Source organism: Mesocricetus auratus, unplaced genomic scaffold (genome assembly GCF_017639785.1).
Source record: "Mesocricetus auratus isolate SY011 unplaced genomic scaffold, BCM_Maur_2.0 Super-Scaffold_100018, whole genome shotgun sequence".
In the NCBI taxonomy this organism is placed as follows: Eukaryota; Metazoa; Chordata; class Mammalia; order Rodentia; family Cricetidae; genus Mesocricetus; species Mesocricetus auratus.
In genome coordinates, this window is record NW_024429199.1 from 20,222,291 (window position 1) to 20,242,553 (window position 20,263).

A 20,263-nucleotide genomic window follows, 5' to 3' on the forward strand; every position below is an offset into this window, starting at 1 on the left:
TTATAGATTTCCTCTCATGTCTGACTAATGTTGTACATAACAGAAGAATTATTTGGGAGAGAAGTTGTTTGATATTTACTAGCATTCATGACCCATGTTCCCTCTATGTTTGTTGTGTGTCTCTTTTTATAATGGCTTCTAATTATTTCTTCCTTAGAGAACTAAGTCAGCAAACATTAAAACCCACCCATGCTGCCAAAGGGTTTGGAATCCCAGTGACTAATGATTGTGTTTCCTAAAACAAATATATTCCAATTTTTTAAATTACATTGATCAACTTTTCTGAAAAACAAAAATAAATATAATACAATAACATCAGCAACATTGGTCAGAATTGACTGAATTTAAGATAATTTATTAAAGTAAACATTCAATTATGAAATAATAATTTTACTTTTAATAGTAGATTGGTAGGGAAAGAAGCTGCCTATTTTAAATTACAGATTTAATTGTGGTATTTTGTAAACAGAAAAATAAGCATCCATAGTATTCTGTGTTGTTTATACGTCATACAAGTTTTATGACTGAACTCATATATTCTTTTACATTGAAAAAATTTACTAAATTGTCATAGTTTAGCTTTACAACCATGTTGTGGCAAGATCATCTTTATTTAATAACCCAATATTTTCACCAAAACTATTCAGTAGGGGTAAGCACTTAATGATGAAGGAAACCATCTTTTCATATGGGGAATTAAAAAAAACGTAAAAAGTCTTTACTGTTGTAATCTGAGCTAGGTACTCTGAGGAATAATTGAATATTCACATTTAATTTATAAGATGAGATTTGAATTTTCACAGGTTATTCAGAAATAATAAAAAAGAGCTAAAGGTTGCTGTAACCTCCATCTGAAGTGCAGGCTTAGTGATAGTTTTATCTTAGTGATTTATCTCTTAATCCCTGGTCATAAATCTTAGAAATCACAGGCATTTTGGCTCCAAAATTCTTAGATAATATTGCTAAATAAATCAAATGTGAGGGAGATAAAAACAGATTGGTATGATTATTAAGATGTATGGATACAGATGAGCATATAATATTTAAATTATAAATATAGATCACCTTTATCATCTCTTTACAGTGTACAGTTCCTTTTCATCTTAGTGATGTATATATTTTTATCACAGATAGAAACTAAAGTAATGAAATTTCCTTCTGGAGAAGCAAATAAAGTATAAACATTTCAGTTTATATTCATTAATTTTTAGTTACACAGATCATAGTTTAAAGACAAAAATCCATGAATGTTTTTGCTGGAACACTTAGGATGTAAAAAAGAGAAGATACTATCATTGAAGACGTTTGAAATTTCCTTCAAGTATGCAATATGTTTAGAGGTATTGTCAGAGTGGACAGGAGGTTGGGCTTTGACAAGTCCTATGTTGTACTGTCATAACAGTACTTGGTAGGCATCAGGAATGCCAAGAGCTACATTTGTAAAACAATGGAACATTTCTAGAGTTGATTTTAGGGATTACACATAAGGTTTTATTGGGCTGGGGAAAGGGCTCAATGGATAATCTACTTATCACACAAGCATGATGACAAGAGTTTAAACTCTGTCTCTGTAAAAGTTGGCTAGGCATGGCAGAAATCTATAGTCTCAAAAATTAGGAAGTGTAGGTAATGTAATCTGAAGAGCTATTTAGACTAAGTCAAAATTGGTGATCTCCAGATCTAGAAAGAGACAGATCCTTCCTCAATAAATAAAGTAGATATTAATTAAGTGAGATAACCAACATCAGTCTCAGGCCACCCCATATATGTATGCATGCGTACATACCAAAAACACATGTACACTATACACAAATACACACACACACACACACACACACACACACACACTAACATTGAATTATCAAAATTGTACTTATAATTGTGAAATTTATTTAAGGACAAGCTATTCCATTATATTCCATAACAATTTAACATTGTTGAGAGCAAAGCTAATTATACCAGTACATGTGAATTCATAGTTACACATAAGTAGATTTACATTTATATTCATGTAGTACTGTAATTGTACATTTGAGTTTACGTGTATGTATGCATGCACACACACTTACTTATAAATAAGTCTTTGTACGCATAATAATGTATGCTTGGCTAGCTAGAAGGGCTGTACAATTCATCACAACAATAGCTTGCCTATCTGCAATATCTTTGCTCTTGGATCACCCAATGTTTGATGTTGTGGGATGGAAAATCTAGGAAGAAGGGCCTTTTATTCTGTTGGAGAAGAGTGAGCCATCTAAAGTTGAATGGCATAAGTTTGGAATCACTTGAAATCAGTGATCATTTTGCCATTCCTTCTTTGTTTCCCACAGCAATTAACTTCATATTTGGACAAGAATCAGTTTAGTGATGCCTCCTTTACCAGTCCAGAGTATCAGGGCATCATTACTATGCACATTAGTTTTTTGTTCTAATTTTTTATGTTGTTGCCTGTCACCTTCTCCTATAGTTACTACTACAATTACTCTAGAAAAAAAAAACAGTGCTCGGGTAGCATTTAAAGACTATGAAAGCATTCATAGAGGGATATTTTAAGAGGAGATAATATTTGAATACACTGTGGCAAGTATTTATATTACCGGGTGCTTAAACTCATTTAATCTCACTACCAATTTTGAATGACAGGCGGTTACAGGGAGAGAAGAGAATCAAATGAAGGCCCTAAAGTCATGAATCTCATGTAAATTCTCCTGGAAATTAGTGTATGACCTTGAAGAAGAAAAATTAAGTTTGTCTCTGCCAGCTCATAGGAATATGTTAAAATTCCATACAATTATGATAAAAGTATTCTGAAATGTAAGAGCTCATCACATTGAATATATTGTTATTGCTTAACATTTTTTTCCTGAAAATGTATCTCTCTCTGTCAGTAAGCTCAGTTGACAGACTATATTGCTGTTAGTTTTAACTGACAAGGGAGTATTTTTAAGAATTTAAGATTTATTTTAGGAATGGTTTTAAGATGTCAGGGGCTTGTCAACCACCTCTGACATGTCTTTATGGTAAACTGACTTAGGATTTTAAAGAATAATTCACTTGGTTTTCAGTCACTGTAGTGCAACAAGGTTGGTAAACTCAAGCTTCTCCTTGGGGTCCCTTTCTCCATAAAGATAAGAGAATGACAATTTCAGAAGAATACAGATGTACACAATAGTGACTTGTTGGAATTCAGTTTCTTCTTTCAGTTTTGCAAACGATAAACAAATAACAAGTAAAGTAATGTAAACAATCATTTTTCCATCTATTTGCTTTAATAAATGCCAAGATCTCACACATGCAAACCCCTTTGTTGTGAATTCTCCTCTAACAAGATATTCCTCTTAGACCACAAGCTGAGTTCCCACAGCACCCATCAGAACCTCTCCACTTGGATAACATTTATAAATTCAAGGGTTTTCCGGCTCAAGTTTCTCTGTTACCTCACAGATTCATTTGGGCTTTCTAATGAGTTGAAATAGCTAGAATGAAGGGTCTAATGGATCATAATAACTTGGCACTATAGAGAAATGAAAATTATTGAAGCATTGCAGGACCACTCAGAGTCATGCCAGAGGAAGATTACTTTCAAATGGTAGTCACAATCTGATTGGCACCAAAGTTGGAAAATATTCCTGAGTCATACCAAGTATCAAAAGCAGAAAGAGACCATGGCCCAATGTGTTTAATTTATTGTGATCTCTTTAATTATTTGGCTTTTAAGCAAAGCTTTACTAAGTAGTTTTTCATTAGAATAGAAAATATTATAGGGAAAATATAATTGGAGTAAGATTGAAGGCAGTTACCTTAAAGACAATGGATGATGTGGAGTCTAGAACAACTGATCTCACGGAGATCATTCCTTTGAGAAGAGGCTGGGAGAGTGATGGAGTAGAGAAAGAATGATCAAGAGATATGAAAATGTAACTAATCAGAACCAAGAATCTCTCACATGATATTATATAATGAGTCTGTAGGTAAGAGCAATTTCAGAAATCTGCAGCATGAGACTCTGAAAAATTTTAACATAAAGAAATGAAAGACATATTAGGACATATATTTAACATGACTGAAATATGTGCAAGGCATACTATGAAACATGATATGGCATACATATATACAATCATATTATCATGTAAATTAAAAATCTAACATTGTATTATATATAATTTTATATATCACATAAAAATAAAATTTTAAGATGAGCAAAGGGGTGAAGACCAGGCTGGAGAAACCCACAGAAACTGCTGACCAGAACAAGGGGGTGCTCATGAACCCCAGACTGATAGCTGGGAAACCAGCATAGGATTGATGTATATCCCCTGAACGTGGGTGTCGGTTAAAAGGCCTGGGAAGTCTATGGGGCCTCTGGTAGTATCCCTAGCATACGAATGGACTTTGGGAGCCCATTCCACGTAGAGGGATACTCTCTCAGCCTAGACACACAGAGGAGGTCCTAGACCCTGTTCCAAATGATATGACAGACGTTGAAGATCCCCCCATGGAAGGCCTCACCCTCCCTTGGGAGCAGAAAGGAGATGGGGTAAGGGGTCAGTGGGAGGCAGGTGAGGAGAGGAGGGAGAGGGAACTGGAAATGACATGTGAAACAAGCTTATTTCTAATTTAAATAAAAATAAATTAAATAAATAAATAAAAACCAGTGTAACAGAGAACTCCGAATGCATGAGGGCTGGCTCATGGGAAAATCAAGTGACAGTTTCATTGAGTCAGGTGTTGCTTGAGTGGTGTCTCTTATCAGAAGAGGCACTAATGCTGAACACGGTAAAAAAAAGAAGGCTGATGCTGCCATACAACTGTGCTGGTTTTCTCACTTGATGGCACACTCTGTCATTTCAGTCCGAAATTGCAACCGTGTTTAAAGACAGGTAAATTTTGGCACATGCCAAGAGATGTGAAACAGCAAAGCTAGTTTGGTTTAATTTCTGTAATTATGAACAAGCAGAAAGTGTGCATGAGATGTTTACTGAAAGCTTCCACCATGTAACACACGCCTGTGGGTACACACGCACAGCAGCCCATATGCATACATGCCCTGCCCTGTGGAAGTTGCTCTGGATATAGGAACCCACACAGCCATGAGGACTCCGCTGCGGTCTAAGCATCTCTCGGAATTCTCCATGCTGCTTCAACTTCTGAAGGGTATGCTTGGAGAGGAAGGTTGTGAAAGTAGGTTTTTGTCAGGGCTGTGGAATTCTTTAAAAGCTGCGATATGTTGACTCGTCTTACTGGTGATCTCATAACAGTCAAAAGTCAGTTTACATATCACAGGGGCACTGCTCTCCACTGGGATATATTCATATCTGTTGAAATAGCAATGCCATTTCATCCCCCATTGCCTAGACTCTAATTTCTGCCTGGGAGATGAGAATGGCCAGCCTTTGGTCACAATATGAGGGTTCACTTTTAATGATTTCATGGATGCTTCTTTGTTGTCTCCCAAATATCACCACAGCTTTAGTCCAACGTGCCATTTAGACCGGAGTCTGGGATTGATCTGTGATGAATGTCCTGTTGGGTACACAGGACCACGCTGTGAAAGGTAAGCACATACCACATTGCTTTGCAAAATGATTTCTATGTTGGGAGTTATAAAGCCACAGGCATGATCTTCCCCTGTTCCAGAAAAGCTTCAGTGCTCAACAGGGTGAAATAAACTTTCTTATCACATTTGTCACACAAATGCACTCTATTTTTATAGTTTATTTATTCTCTGAAAATTAGCCTATAACTCTCCATTTACTCTGAGGATATCTGATTAATGTTTTAATCTTAAAGGTTAAGCATTAACCTACACACTCTCTAAAACAGTGTTGCTCAAGTGGAAAGCCATCTTGTTAAGATTTATCTTACTGTCTACCCTTGGCACCATTTATTTTTCATAATTAACTTTTTGTCCTTAAAATGTGGCTTAAATTCATAGTTCATAGTTCAACAAGTGGCCTATAATTTACTGTAAATATATTTGAAACAAAAACAAAGTGTAATTTATTATAATGATTTATATCCCCTTCTAATCATTCTTAAACTGGTACCTTAATTCGTGTTGAGTTTCTGGGCAGCAAGAACATAGATATTATTTTAGGCAATTTCCATAATCATATTTCTTCCTTAAATATATTTGAAGAACTGTTTTTGTGTGTTTTTGCTCCAAATTTAAAAAGTGATGTGAGTTTCTTCCTTGAAGATGTGGACAAACACAACACATCCTCCCCCTATGTTTAATGCTGAAAAGAATTTCTCTTGAAGAGCAATGGCTGGGGATATGGGTGAGGCAGAGGAAGACAAACCATAACATGGTCATGGCCTTCCTTTACTCCTCCTCACCAAGGCCAAAATAAGGAGAGATATTTCTATCCATCTTTTCCTGATTTCTTGGCAGCCATCACCTGTTCAAACCTTCACCCAGGGAGAATTTGGCCAGGAGCAAGTCGTGTGAACACAGCATGCCAGCAGCAGTTTCCAGCAATAATAAGTCCTGTTTGTGATTATGATCTCATCTATGGATGAGAATGGGGAGAATGGTCCTGAAATAAGAGGGATTTATTTGCTGTTAAGAAACTGAACATCTTTAATTGTGTATATTTTCAAAAAGAACGAAAGAAAGGCATGCATATATATGACATTCTAATAGGACAGCATACCATCAGTGAGATGGATTTACATCAATGTCTGGTACCCCCAAGCTTACTACAGGCAATCTTTTTTAGCAACTGGAAAATGACAGCTTCTCTGTCACAAAAGGCTATTAAATCTGCTTATTTGGGTGAGCATGGTCTCTTATGTATTTATATTGCTTTGCTTGGTGCACTGTCCTATCTGCACATTAGAGTTTCTGAGACATCTGCAATTTACCAAGTTACATTTTATTTAACAAATATTTATTTTGCAAGTACCATATGTTAGGTAAAAGGTAAGACACTGAATACAAACATATGTGTTTTTCCATCTTTGTCCTCAAATAGCTCACATCCTTCTTTAATGTGGGTAAGAACAGTCACATGTGTTCTAGGGAGAATTCTAATTGAGGAAAATCAGCAAGGAAAGAAGTAGCTGACAGAAAGCATGATGTCCTTTCTAAAACTTGTATTATTCATATTAAAAAGAGAGTGAGGTGAGGTATATACACCATATAGCAAATGGTATATCTTAATTCTAATTTAAATTTGTCAGCTGAAAACAGTCTACAAATATTATTAGAGAGATAATGAGATAGTGTATTTTCTTAGCCAGAATTTGGGTTAAGATATTCCTTGAACATGTGAGTTTGCCATTTCAGTACTTTTATGAGTCAAAAAAACCATCAGATGGATCATAAATACTAATAGAAATACTTGTGAGATGTATTTGTGGATATTGAAAGACAGCAGAGGTCAGGCTCGGGATGGGCTACTGGTTATATTGCATATCTTGTGACCATTATGTGAAAGACTTGTTTGATCCCTGTATGCACACAACAACCAAACCCAACGTTTTACAACTGACATTGTCTTCCATGCTGTCACTATTCCTGTAGTAAGGACTTCCATAATCACTTAAGTTCTGGAGATACCCATTCACAAGTTAATTGACTATGATGAAGCCCAGTCAACTGGGTTGGCTCAGATTTGAGTATATGTATGCAGACTTAAAACGTCTGCCAATATTTTAAGATATGTACGTGTCGAGAAGACATGAATTATAACTTTATATTCTCTATTTCAATTTATTTCATTTGTGAGACTCCAGTCCTCTATGGGAGTTGTGATGAGTTAGATGCATGGAATGGACAATTAGAATTTTTCTCTCTTCCCTTTTGCAAGCCATCCTGAATTAAAGTTCTAACCAGTTCCAGAGTTCAAGGTATTTGTGTGCGTGTGTGTGTTTTTGGTGAGTGTTTCATAAAAGTGGACACACACTGTGGCTGACCTGTCCTGAATAACCAATACCTGAATATCCAAATATGTTCCAGCTGACCTGTTCCTTTTCCTGGTCATCACAATTAGCTTTCCCTTTAGATCTTTCTACCTACTGCTTCCCTTTTCTTCCCACTCTTAGAGGAATAACTGCTCAGGAAATATTCAACATCCTAAATCAAACCCTGGGAACTTACAACATCTATATCTTCATTTTTCCCATTCTGACTTCATCCCATTTCCTTTAAATAATGCATTTATTTATTCTCTGAAATTTTACCCAATATATTTTAATCGTATTCATGCCTCTCCCTCAATCCCTTCCAGATGGTGTCCCACTTCTATACTCAACCACCCTCAACACTCCCATTAAAAAAGACCCCCCACACAATACTACCCAACTATCCAAATGAACAAACCCGCAAACAGAGTCCAGTTTTGGTGGTGACTACTTCTTGAGTGTGGTTAATACACAAGGTGACTTTCCTTCCTCCAGCAGCAACCAAATGTCAATAGTCCCTTGGGTAGAGCAGGATTTGAACTTAGTTCCCATCTCTCCTCCTCTGTCCTTGAGAATCATCCAGTTTTTGTTTTCAGGCAAGATTTACAAGAAGTGAAAATGTAATTGAAACCACAAATCAATCTAGGAATTCCAGGTAGTACAAGATGAATTTGTCCTTTGAACTGAGGGAATGAAAAATACAAGCAAAATGGCCAACAAACAAAACTAGTGAATGGGATGAAAATTGTAAATAGAACAACGTATCAACTATTCATGATGTTCTTTGGCATGCCAGTTGCTACTTGTAGCCTGCAAACACGTACAGAGATTCTTTGCTGAGGAAGACTTACACAGAGGAAATAGAGCTAGGATATCAAAAAAGACGTTTATTAAGATTCTAGGCTTATAGCATTTAGAAAAACAAGAGAAATGGCATTGTGACGGTGTAAGGGATCAAGTGAGTACTGGACTATAAAGAAAAATTAAAAAAGAACACAAAGTTAATTAAGTGCCAGTGACACTTAATCAGGTACTAAGTGACTTTCGGCATCTGTAGCCTCAACAATTAATCATACAACATAGAGACCCTAAGAAAAACCATGACACATTAACAAAGAGAAATAATTCTATAGGAAAAAGTGAAACAGTACATTCACGGATTCCTTAAACCCCAAGTCCTCCCCAGCTGACAAATACTAAAAACTCACTAGTTGAAAATAGAGAAGCCCAAAGAGTACTTACATAGTAACCACTGAAAATGTGGAAGATAATTGACCCCAAAGGCTTAACATTTTAAAAATTCACCACGTTTCAATTTAAATTTTAAATGAAATTTAAGCTTAATTTAACTTACATTTAAATAACGTAAATTTAAAATTCACCAAATTTTAACCACAAGATTCACAATGGATATAAATGGAGCTCATTTTTCTTTAGTTTCAATTCCAAAATGCCATTTAGGTATTCTTTACTTCAGAGAGTTCTTAATCTGGATCAAGTACGCTCACTCTCAATTACAATGCTGCAGACATTTTCTGTCCCAATCTCAATCTTCAGTCCTTATGTCTTGGCTGCAGAAAGGCACTTATTCCTTCTTAATAATTCTGTCACAATTAGAATTGTGACAGCTGAGGTTTTTCGAGGCTGCTCACATGCAATTGTGCACTTGGAGGAGGGAGTGATTGGCTCTTGGATCTAGCACCAGATTTTGTGCCCAAGAACCACTTCTTGCCAGTGCAGCCTCGGTGCCGTGTTCAGGTGTCCAGTTTGGGCCCGCTGCCTCTGCACTGCTTTCAGGTTTGGCAAAGGCACCTTGTGAGCATGCCAGCTAACCTAGTATTGAGCTGAATGGGAAGTAGTGAGAATACAGCACCACAGCTCAGGCAAACCCATTAGATAGCAGGTTCCTCCTCGGTGGATGTAGTTCTTTCCGTAAGATGACTACATTCCTTCTGCCTTTAAACCTGGCACCAGCACCTGTTCAGTAACCAGCATTGAGCTCTGCATCCTGAAAAGGTCTGTTGATGAATGTTTTATTGTCCGGCCTGTTCCTGTCACCTTTCTCAGCTCCAAATCAACATACAATGACTTACATTAATTATTAAACTCTGCCCTAACTATTAACCCATTTTTTATTAATCTATGTATTTCTATGTATTGGTCTTAGCTTATCAGAGAATTCCTGGACCTATTGACTCCTTTGGCAGCTACATCATGACTCTTTTTGCCGAGTTTTCTTTGTCTATCTTTCCCAGAATTCTCCTTGTCTCCTAGTCCCACCTATCCCTCTGTCTCTTTTGGCCGCAGTGTTTCATTCATCAACCAATAAGAGAAACACATATACAGAAGGACATCCCCCATCAAAGGTCTTTGATGATACTGTACAGTGATTCTCTCATGCATCTCTAGTTGTTCTGTAGTTAGATTTTTAAATGTATATTTCTTGGGTCTAGACACTACAATGATATTATACCTTACTTATATTAGTGTAATATAAAATTTCCTTGCTGATTTTTCTCCTTGTCTATTTAAGCTTTGTTTTTTAGGAAGATGGAGTAAGAGAAATTAGGTCAAAGATGATGACTGAAAATTACATTAAAAAGTGATGGAACAGAGTGAGACAAAAGTCCTATCGGTCCTATTATATTATATTTTCCCTATTATATTTGATCTCTACTTCTGCCATTCATCTTCATTAGCTTTTCCCCTTTATAGTAAATGATATTATTCCCAAACCATCAGCTACAGGACTGTTGTGTAGCCTGAATTCACAGTTACATTTAAATATTCTTTTGTCAAACAATAAAGATTTGACCTGAGAAATTACAACAATGAAAAGGTAGAGGCAACATGTCTCCATATTTGACAAAGAACCCTACTAACTATTTTTTACTGTCTTCATTTTGCCTTTTCTGTGAAAATGAGAAGTCTAGAGATTCCACATTTTAATTAGTTTTGGGAAAGAGAAAATCTGGGAGGCTGGGGCAACCTACAGGGCTATAATATTTACTAATTTTAAGTATATAACACAAAAGAATAATAGTAAATTTTATTATTGATATTAGACATATAACAAGATAATCTCTTCCAGTGGGATATGTTTTAATCCTTAATGAAATCTCTTTAGCTCTTTTTAACATCTTATGCACACACACATATGTCAAGAATAAACACCAAATGATTAAACATTTAAAGGTTGCTCATATGTGGCTATGCACTTGGAGGAGGGAAGAATTCCACTTCAATCATGTGATATATAAATTGCTATGTATACTCTCACATTTTCCTTATTTATATCATGAAATGAAAATGGCAGGTGCCTGTTTATTCTGTTTAATTTTATTTTTCTGCATGTATATTTTAATTCCAGGAGAATATTGGACTTATTAACTGGTACATTTGTTAGGACGATGTGTAATACTTCATTACATAATTCCATCTCTCCTGAGGTCAATAAGATATTTTGAAAGGAGCAAGATGAAAGTAATGGTTTTTTTTGGCTTTGATAATGATTAGTGTACAACTGTTACTCTAACCAGCAAAGGAAAAGCAAAATGAGATGTGAGTATATGTGGATATTATCATAATATCCTAAGATTAAATAAGGTAAAAATCAGGTTACAAATTCAAAGTTATCCTCTTATTAAAAAAAAAACTTCAGAAAGAATTGTGAGGAAATTTTATGCACTAAAATGCTATTTCATGGTCTATAGTAGAGAAGTAATAAGTAATTATTGTCAATAATAATTAGTAGCAATATTCTTCTAATATCTGATTATACAGTTTTCATAATTTTACAAATCATCTTGTGGATATAATTAAAATACCTCTTAAAAGATTATGATAAAATCTCAAATCTGCAACATTATATTCCCACATATAAAGCTTCTATGAAATTTAAGATGATCAATCTATCTATTCCAAATTAACAACTTTGACCTAATAATGTTATTAATGTATATTGTAGTTAAAACATTCATGTTTCAAATGGAAAAGTCTCTCTCCTATCTGAGCAGAAGAGCATAGACAATGCATGCCTTCTCCTACATTATTCATGTTCCCTCTAAGTCTTGAGCCCTGCTACAAACTATTTTATTTGATAAGATGTCACAGACAGCAGAGGTAGAATGGCCACAGCCTTCTAATCTCCTTCATCTCTTCTTTGATACAAAGTATGAGAAAATGTAGCAGAGGGTACCAAGCCAATAAGAAGTGGGAAATCTTGGCAAAGGTGGATCTGAGCATCTGTGCTATTGAACAGAATTTTAAAACATGTACATCAGGGAAACATGGATAACATAACTCATTAATAGTTTTATGCCACAGTTTCTAAATGATTAATGTATGTGTTTTTTTTCAAATAAATGTACAGTTTGTGGTTGGGTTTTTTAATGAAGACCTAGATTTCTCTGGTGTGAATTTGTGTCACAGGTCAGCACCAACCTGTAGCCCACTACTGTAATAAGCAGGTACCCCTACTTAGACTTCTCCTGAATGAAGACTCTTCATTGAAAAGCAGTCTCTTAATCTATATTCAAATGTACACAAACACTTTATTAATTCAGAGATGCCCAGAGCTTCTACCCAAATGACAATATTTTCTGAGACAATTTCTTTCAATAAATGTTGAGTTTCCGTATGTTCCTCATAACAAGCTCTTGCTGTAAAAACAACAGCAACAAAAATATGAACAGTGTGTGTGTGTATATGTGTGTGTGTGTGTGTGTGTTTACAGAAAATGACCAATTGGATGTGGAGACATGATGTGTTATATTATAAAGGCTTTGCAGTATTCCAGTCACAGATTTCTTATTATGTTTTGGTTCCATCTTCAATGTCAGTGACAAGATTTTATTTTATTATCTGGTGAAATCTAATTATAAGTGGAGTTGGCAGATTTCATCTTGTATCTATACCACAATTGCAGAAAAGTATTTTTTAATCACTTTGTATCTGAGAAAAGGAGTGCTTAAGAGAAAAATCCATTATCCTGGCAGAGGAATATGAATGATATGTAAACATTGAGTTGGGTGGGTCTCTTGAGTCCCCTTCCCCCACTAAAATAATTTCACTGTTGGAAATTACTACCTTAGGTGTGCAGAAGGCTATTTTGGACAACCTTCCATACCTGGAGGATCATGTCAGCCATGCCAATGCAATGACAATCTTGACTTCTCCATCCCTGGCAGCTGTGACAGCCTGTCTGGCTCTTGTCTGATATGTAAGCCAGGTACAACAGGCCGGTACTGCGAGCTCTGTGCTGATGGATATTTTGGAGATGCAGTTGATGCAAAGAACTGTCAACGTAAGTCCTGAACTATTGATGTCCCTGACAGATTTGATACATGATACCTCAAAGAAGCTGATGAGTTCTTGAGTGGGGATTGGAGACTAAGAAATTATCTGTAATACATTGATGATAAATGCGCAGTGAAGACATGAAGTCTGCACGTTCCAAAATATTTCTTTGTAGTAATGAACAGAACAAACCCTTTAAATGTATTATATGCTAGTGTTGATTTTCGGGTTATACACATATTTATACTTATGTATGCAATAAAAAATTTTAAGTGAACTTAAATCTGTAGCAAAAAAAAAGAATTTAGAAATGATACAGGCCTAGTTGGCCTTCTTATTAGTATCAACTTAATCATTTGATTGAAATAAATTCATCTGTCCATATTATTGCATGGTACCTGTCAGCAGGTGTTAATTGCTTTTGCTTTCATATGAAGACTTTACACACTTTGTATTTTCCTAACTAGTATAAGAACATGTCAATGATTTCACACACTGGCATTTGTTAGTTGAGTAATTAATTTTTGTGCCAGAATTTTTTGTAGAATGTTATTAAAAAGTTTGAGGCAGTTTGGTACAAGGTATTCCTCCTCTCATCTTTTTCTCCTGGGCTATAGCACTCAGTTTTACATGAAATAACTTACGTTATAATTGTGTTATAAGAACACAGTGTACAAAGTAATGAATCCACATCAGGGTTCTGGAGCTCCTTGGCAGTTATCCACTTCACCGATAAAGTCTTTAGGAAGAAAGCTTTAAGACCAGCAACAGTTCATGTCTGCTGAATTAATATGGTAAACAGAGACTCAAGGCTGAGGTGAGTTCCCAGGACCTGTGGAATTCAGACACCATAGGAAACTCTGCCTGCTATCTCTGCTGGAAACAGAAGTGACCCTCTTTCAAGAAAAGATGTTTCTTTCTTAAATTGAGAAGCTGGGTGTTAGCTTTTTGTCCTTTCAGAATGACAATTTGTTAAGTCAAAAAAAAGAATCACTCTCTGGAGTAACTGGCATTTGTTAAAATCACAAACTGACTTTCTAAACAAAATTTCCCGCAAGATCAGAGTGACTTTAAACACTGTGGAATTTGACATTTCTGTGAAATATCAGGGAATATAAGAATGTCTTATGTTTATGTGGAACACCTGGGAGTTTTAGTCCCTAGTTGTGGGACTCAAGGAATGGTTTCCTCATATCCAAAGGGTCATGAGTTGTCTTTGAGGATTAGTAGATGTAACATATACAGGGGATGTGGTAAGCCCTTGATAGTGGAGATACTTGCCATTATCAGTCTTTGAAAGTGGTCCCTGTGGTAACTGTGTGTACTAATGGCTCACTAATTCTAGGTCTAATTAGCCATTTCATGGCTTCTTTATATGTCTCCTAATAACTCTCTCTACAAAGCTAGACATTCCACTCATTTTGTTATGACCTGTGGCATGAAACCCTATGAGAACAGAGAAAAATATGAGAACAGAAACAACCAAAAAGTCATCATCCATTTGAGTACCATTTGCCATGAAGTATAGATCTTGTTGTGATTTTTAAGTCTCTTCAGCATATAATTTGATTTAAAGTCTATATATTACTTTAGTGAATATTTTAATATTTTTCAGGGCTATAATATCTTCTGTATGCATAGAGAGTGAGCCCTCATCCAAAACAAGTTCATAACTTGTGATGCTAAGCACTGTAATCACAGAAAGCAGGAGGCTGAGGCAGAAGGATCACAGAGACATAGGCCAACCTGGGCTACATAATAGGACCATATGGAAAAACACATACAAATACACAAAAAGGTTTCTGAATATAAAATGCTTTATTTTTGTCAAGATAAATTTCATGAATATCCTATTTCTCAATAGATAATTACAAACTCTATTGCTTTTGTTATTTTTAGATGGCATTAATCAGTTACCACCATCTTTCTGGTAAATTTAATTTTATAGTTCCTACCTTTAAAAGAGGGGGTTAGTGGTTCTAAATAATTTGAAATTTGCAAACGTGCTCTTGAAATTTATGCAAAGTTACAATATGCAGAGCAATTCTCATGTTCACATGAAATCGAATTTTAAATGATGATACATTTTCCCTTATTGCTCTTACACTTTACCTGTATACTCTCCTTGGGTTTTTGACTAAGGTAAAGGAGTGGTCAATTGCCCGGGCCAGTTTCTTAGTGGCCTCAAGTTAGTAGACACTGAAGACTAATATTTGATTGAAGAGGGCCAAGAAAATTATAGAAAAAAAATGGTTAAGAGAAGTAGAACCTGGAACCAAGTGAGCAGCATAATATCATAAGATGACAAAGCACCTATTTTTAATGTATTTATAACCCATGATGTTCTACCATATTGAAAAAGCCTGGTATGAATAAATCCCATGTCATCTTCTCCTCACAGTTTTATTCTGGAATCAGTGCAATTATGTATACCATTAAGATAGACTTGCCAAAAGCATAGTAAGCCAACAATTATTACCTTTGTCAGAGAAACAAAATAGTTCTTAGAGTTATTCAGTTATATGTTTCAGAATATCTTTATAAGATTTTTCTAATGCAAAAGTTAATGAAGAGTAGCTAAAACCAGTATGTTTTCTACATTTGGAGATGAAATAAAAACATGTAAAATATAAGTGGTTTTAGCAATTATAATGTTAAATTCCTATTTAATGTTAAATTTTCTTATAGCATTCATACCATAAAAGGGATATATATTATTATTATTAGAGGTTAGCACAAAAACTGGCACATAGGAAATAAACATCCTGTTAAATTTTATTTAAAATGACATTAATGCTATGTCAAGAGGACTATTGATACTGAAAATACCTTAAATTTGCTTCAACTTTCCAGGGATACATATTTTATATATGAGATTATAACAAGTATCTGTTACCCCAATGCATTTTTGAAGAGGTAAAATAGCATTGACTCAGGAAACAGAGACTTCATGGCTCAAGCAGATTCCTGGATCTCTCCTAAAACTTACTAAATGGGTGACATTGTATATGTCATTGCTTCTTTTTACTTCATTGTCTTCACCTTTGAGATTATAGTAGCAATTGTATTAATATTTTAGTAGTGTGATGTGCCTAGCATATGTGAACTATGTCTTTTATATGTAGAGATGCCACAGCAATTAAATAACAGAATGTTTGAAGGAGTACTCAGCTTGGGTTTTGATGTTCCCAGACGCTACTGTTTTATTTAACAGCTCCCTTACAGATTTGAGTCTTGGATTTTTAGATCAGGGATGTGCAACCACAGAAGTCTATGCAAATATTTCCAATACTTAAAATATATTCCGTGCCTGAGATGCTTCTAGTCACAAGGATTTCAGGTAAGAGCTACTCGATCTATGTTGGGAATTTGTAGAACCGTAGTTTCATTTGCCATGTGTCCTGTCTTTGCAGCCTGCCATTGTAACACCAATGGCTCCTTCTCGGAGATTTGTGACACTAGAACTGGGCAGTGTGAATGCAGACCCAACGTGCAGGGGAGGCGCTGCGATGAGTGTAAGGTAAGGACCACTCTCACCTCCTTTCAGTGATGAATTCCATACACATACTGAACATGGGGATCAGAATTATTTACTTCTAAAAACGGAATATCTTTATTCAGTGAAACATTTTCTCAACAAGAACAAAATTTACTGTACTCTGCAGTTGGCCCGTGGTCCTATATGCAAATTTGTATAATGATTGCTGTAGCATAAGTCAAATGAAATATCCCATCAATTGGAATGTTATTTTCAGTATCCGTTTACAGCAATGGCTCTGCCCTGTGTTGTGGTTCCTTCAGGAGAGCCTGTCAACTTTGGATCCTGTCACATAGATACATTTTGTTATTCAAGCAAGTAATTTTCAGACATCAGACTGGCCTTTAGTAGAAAGTTTCAAAATATCCCTGCTTCTATCTCTTGAATAATACCATATGCTCATTAGCTTGTTTCCTTGTTTTTTCTTTCTGTTGGGTTTTAAAGCTCAGTACGTGGTGGGACTCAGCGAAGCAATTCTGTGAGCTCTGTGACTGCAGTCCCTTGGGTTCTGTGTCACCACAGTGTGATATGACGGGAAGATGTTTCTGTAAATCGGGCTTTGTAGGGAAACAGTGCAACCTCAGCAGGCAGGTGCATCATCCGGAAGAGCAACCGCACAGAGCGCAGCGGGTGCTGGGGTCTCCTCGGAGGTGGGGTTCCAGCGGTTCCAGCGGGTGCCCCAGGGGAACCTATCGGACCCCAGTGCTGGTAGGCACTGCATGACTTTGTGGGCATGTTGTGTTCTTGGGCTGTAGCTGAAGTGGCTCAGAAACCTTTTACCAGATAATTTTGGTCGCTAAGCGTGCAAGCTGTTTGCTAAGTGTGCAAACTTCAAATGCAGAAATTATGCAATGCCTGACTTGATGTTTTTTGTGCTTTTAAAATTGCATTTAAGTGCATAAGTTTCCATTAAGCATGACTGTGGGGATTGGAGAGATGGATTGCCAGTTAAAAGCATTTACTGCACTTCCATAGGACCCAGGTTTGGTTCACAACACCTAACTCACAATCATCTGCAACTGCACCAATGTGGTACACACACACACACACACACATGCAGGCAAAAAACATGCACAGAAAATAAAATATTTTTGAACGCATGTCTAAGGACAAACCAAAAAAATTTAGTTGAAGGAAGTTCAAGGTATCAAAAGTGACTTTTTTGGAGAATTAACAGCATTAAAGTAACATAAGCCTGACATTTCATTTTAACTAACGTTTTGCTCATGCGCACTCCAAGCAGAAGAGACACATACTCTTTAAATGCACAACAGACACAAAGTGAGGAAAACTTTTAACTTTTTGGCTCACAGCCGGCTACCTGTAACCATAGTTCTAGTTTATCTACGACCTCTTCTGGAATCCCCAGCATTTTCACTCATGTGCATGTACACATACACATATGTACAAACGGACATATATACACACACAGACACATGCACAGATACACACACATACAAATAGGCACATACATGTACAAACAGGCATACAAACACACATGAATATACACACATGTACACATAGACACACACACATACACACATTTACACATAGACACACACACATACAGACACATACACAGAGACAGACACACATACATGCACACATATACACAGACACACAGATACACCACATATAATTAAAAACAAATCTTAAAAACAAAGTATAGCCGGGCGTTGGTGGCGCACGCCTTTAATCCCAGCACTCGGGAGGCAGAGGCAGGCGGATCTCTGTGAGTTCGAGGCCGGGCTGGACCGACAGCCTCCAAAACAGAGAAACCCTGTCTCGTAAAACCAAAACAAACAAACAAACAAACAAACAAAGTATAGACTCTGAAGCCAGGCTGACTAATTTGGGATACTGATTGCCTGATTGTCGCAATGGTGACCTCAGATTTCACTTTTATGAGCCCATGTTGCATCACTGTGTAAAAAAGGGATAGTAGGTACAGCCATCTGAGACTACTATTCTGGGAGTTGGTATTTGTTAGAGTTGGAGAACAGTGCTTGGCACACAGGAAGTAACAAACAACTACTAGATTTTGTTACCAACCCAAGTGAGAGTTTATGATGGAGCCATCAGGCTTCCAGTGGGGACAGGATGAAAACTCCTGTATTTGAGTTTCCATGGAATCTCAGTTACAGACTGGAAGTGTCTGTCCCTTAGATGTATTTATTGGAGAGTTATCTTTGTACTTTGGAATGTAATTTGAGTACCAAAATTATTAAATTTTTATTATTTTATTATGATATTTGGTAGTTTTATTTGGGTGTAATTCAGTTTTTTAAACTACATTATACAAACGACAGAAAAGGATTGTAGCAATGATTTGTTTTGTATATTTCTTTACATAGTCAACTTTGGAATTTTCTTAATGACAACTGTGATTCAGAAATCCATTTTATATGTTTGATTCATCCATTAAAGAAACATGTATATTTGTGTGTATTTGCTAAATGTGGACAATTCAGGAAAGATGAGTGTAAAGTCATGCCTTTACAATCGAATTTAGTATATGAAGAAAGTTATAATACAATGGTCAATGAAAAGTTTTATAGTCAGATATTTTAAAAATTTAAGTATAGTGGGCCAGGGAGATGGCTCAAGAGTGAAAGTATCTGGATCTCAAGCCTGACACTCTGAGTTCCAGGCTCCAATTCACAGTGGAAGGAGATGACAGCTCATGGAATTTGTTCCCCTTCTACATGACACATGCTCTCACTAGTATTGCATGTATACAGCATACACTCAATATTAATAACAATAGCACATAAAAATGTAAGTTTCTGCTTTGATTCTAAAAACAGCCTGTTATCATCTAGACTTTCAGAATCCATGTGTTTCCACGTGTGGCTCTGTGTGTACATTTCTCTGTGTGTGTCTGTGTGTGCGCGCATGTGTGTGTGTGCGTGTGCATGTGTGTATGTTTATTTGAAGGTGTGTATGTGTGTGTGTGCGTATGAGTGTCCATGTGTTTGTCTGTGTCTGTGTGGGGGTGTGTATGTGCCTGTAGCTGTGTGTGTGTATTTCAGTGTGTATTTGGATGTATATGTCTGAGTGTATTTCCATGTTTGTGTTTGTGTTTCTGGGTGTGTACCTGGGTGTGTATGTGCCTGTGGATGTGTGTGTGTGTGTGTGTGTGTCATTGTACATTATGTAATCAGAATCACAGTCTAGATAATGTATATGCTGCTTTTTAGAATTTTTATGTGGTGTTGAGTCATACATGTATTCCTATCATTAAAACTGCTTCAAAATACATTTTACTTAATTGCCTCCCATTTTATATCATGAATGTACTATAACTTAATTTATTCAGTACCTTCTCTAACAGTGAAGATTTGAGTGTCACCATAATTACAGGATATGATAAACAATTTGTATTGAGCATGCTTGTTATTTAGTCATTTTTCTAATATCTGATAGTCTCTCTAAGGTTAAGGATTTTACATTGAAACGATTTTTGTGAATAATATCAGTCTTAACTTTATTTAAGTAGGTGAACTCAATTTAAAAAAT

The 20,263-nt window shown here is 36.1% G+C and overlaps 1 protein-coding gene across 3 annotated transcripts in view; it reads left to right on the forward strand.

Moving 5' to 3' along the window:
- Positions 1 to 20,263, forward strand: part of Lama2 (laminin subunit alpha 2) — a 549,107-nt gene that overhangs the window by 326,190 nt on the left and 202,654 nt on the right. For all 3 annotated transcript variants that reach the window (XM_013110210.3, XM_013110209.3, XM_005065788.4), the window contains exons 18-20: positions 5,468 to 5,554; positions 13,002 to 13,213; positions 16,620 to 16,726. In XM_013110210.3, the coding sequence (XP_012965664.1) occupies positions 5,468 to 5,554; positions 13,002 to 13,213; positions 16,620 to 16,726 (406 nt within the window). The remainder of the gene's footprint in view (positions 1 to 5,467; positions 5,555 to 13,001; positions 13,214 to 16,619; positions 16,727 to 20,263) is intronic.